Source organism: Charadrius vociferus, unplaced genomic scaffold, assembly GCF_000708025.1.
Source record: "Charadrius vociferus isolate BGI_N301 unplaced genomic scaffold, ASM70802v2 scaffold4066, whole genome shotgun sequence".
In the NCBI taxonomy this organism is placed as follows: domain Eukaryota; kingdom Metazoa; phylum Chordata; class Aves; order Charadriiformes; family Charadriidae; genus Charadrius; species Charadrius vociferus.
The window spans coordinates 1-2,286 of NW_009648867.1; the positions used below are offsets into that span (position 1 = coordinate 1).

At 62.1% G+C, this 2,286-nt stretch overlaps 1 protein-coding gene across 1 annotated transcript in view; it reads left to right on the top strand.

Moving 5' to 3' along the window:
• Positions 1 to 119: 119 nt before the first annotated feature.
• Positions 120 to 2,286, top strand: part of LOC104288150 (filamin-C-like) — a gene marked incomplete at both ends in the record, with an annotated part of 3,177 nt that continues 1,010 nt past the window's right edge. Inside the window, 2 exons of the mRNA XM_009886908.1 lie at positions 120 to 197; positions 1,647 to 1,807. Of these exons, the coding sequence (XP_009885210.1) occupies positions 120 to 197; positions 1,647 to 1,807 (239 nt within the window). The remainder of the gene's footprint in view (positions 198 to 1,646; positions 1,808 to 2,286) is intronic.

Sequence of the window (2,286 nt, forward strand, 5' to 3'; positions counted from 1 at the left end):
AGGTAGGTGGGGTGGGGGAGGCACCCAGCACCCACCCCCCTCCATGGAGGGGTGGGGGTCCCCATCTCTCCGGTTCTGGGTCACTCCTCACCTCTTCTGTTGGGGGTTCTCCTCTCCAGGCTAAGGTGGTCCCCAACAATGACAAGAAGAGGACGTACAGCGTCACCTACGTGCCCAAGGTTGGGGGGTTGCACAAGGTGAGCACCTGCAGCGCCCCCCAACCCGGGATGTGGGGTGGAAAGGGGGGGTGGTGGGGTGGTGGGCTCGGCACAGGGAAGGTCCCCAGGGTGTCCCTCTTAGTGTCCCTTGTGGTGGACCACCCCCTAGTGGTGTGGCCGTGGCGTGGCCTGGTGGCACTGGGGTCATGTCCTTGCCATGATGTGGCCAAGGGATGTTGAGGTGTTGGCATGACTATGGCATGACCTCATGGTTCTGGGGCCTCATCCTCGTGGTGGCACGGGCTGGTGGCACTGGGGTCATGTCCTTGCCATGATGTGGCCAGGGGACGTTGAGGTGTTGGCATGACCATGGCATGACCTCATGGTTCTGGGGCCACATCCTCATGGTGGCATGGGCTGGTGGCACTGGGGTCATGTCCTTGCCATGATGTGGCCAGGGGACGTTGAGGTGTTGGCATGACCATGGCATGACCTCATGGTTCTGGGGCCACATCCTCATGGTGGCATGGGCTGGTGGCACTGGGGTCATGTCCTTGCCATGATGTGGCCAGGGGACGTTGAGGTGTTGGCATGACCATGGCATGGGCCGGTGGCTGTGGTGCTATGTCCTCATGGTGGCATGGCCACAGCATGACCTCGTGGTTCTGGGGCCACATCCTCCTGGTGGCATGGCCATGGCATGGCCTGGTGACACTAGGGTGGCATGGGCTGGTGGCACTGGGGTCATGTCCTTGCCGTGATGTGGCCAAGGGATGTTGAGGTGTTGGCATGACTATGGCATGACCTCGTGGTTCTGGGGCCACATCCTCGTGGTGGCACGGGCTGGTGGCTCTGGTGTTATGTCCTTGCCATGATGTGGCCAGGGGACACTGAGGTGTTGGCATGGCCACAGCATGACCTCGTGGTTCTGGGGCCACATCCTCATGGTGGCATGGCCTGGTGACACTGGGGTCATGTCCTTGTCATGATGTGGCCAAGGGATGTTGAGGTGTTGGCATGACCATGGCATGGTCTGGTGGCTCAGATGCTATGTCCTCATGGTGGCATGGCCACGGCATGACCTCGTGGTTCTGGGGCCACATCCTCATGGTGGCATGGGCTGGTGGCACTGGGGTCATGTCCTTGCCATGATGTGGCCAAGGGATGTTGAGGTGTTGGCATGACCATGGCGTGGGCCGGTGGCTCTGGTGCTATGTCCTCATGGTGGCATGGCTGTGGCACGGCCTGGTGGCTCTGGGGCCATGTTCTCATGGTGGCATAGCCGTATCATGACCTGGTGGCTCTGGTGCTATATCTTCATGGTGGCATGGCCACGGTGGCACTTAGGCCATGTCCTCGTAGTGGCATGACCATGGCGTGACCAGGTGGCACTGAACCCGTGTCCTTGCCGTGGCTTGGCTCGGTCACCGAGGTGTTGGGTGGCGCTGGGGGGACATGGCCACCCCTGACTCCTCTGCTGTCCTGCAGGTGACGGTGCTGTTTGCGGGGCAGAACATCGACAAGAGCCCCTTCGGTGTCAACGTGGGTATGGCCTTGGGGGACGCCAGCAAGGTGACGGCGCGTGGCCCCGGCCTGGAGCCCGTCGGCAACGTGGCCAACAAGCCCACCTACTTCGACATCTACACCGCAGGTGGGTTCTGGTGGCCACCACGCATGGGGACGGGTCGCTGCTCCGGGGAGGGGTGGGGACATGGTGTGGCCCAGTGATGCTGAGGTGTGGCATGGTCGTGGTGGTGCCGGGTGGCATTGAGGGCATGTCCTCATGGTGGCATGACCGTGGTAGTGCTGGGTGGCACTGAGGCCACGTCCTCGTGGTGGTATGGCCATGGTGTGGCCAGGTGGTTCTGGGCCTGTGTCCTCATGGGGGCAAGGCCATGACATGGCCTTGTGGCTCTGGGGCCACGTCCTCATGGTGGCATGGCCATGGCGTGGTCTGGTGACACTGAGACTATGTCCTCCTGGTGGCACGGCCATGGGGTGACCCAATGGCTCTGGTGCCATGATCTCAAGGTGGCATGGACACGGCATGGCCTTGTGACTCTGGGGCCACGTCCTCATGGTGGCATGGCCATGTCATGACCTGGTGGCACTGAACCCGTGTCCTTGT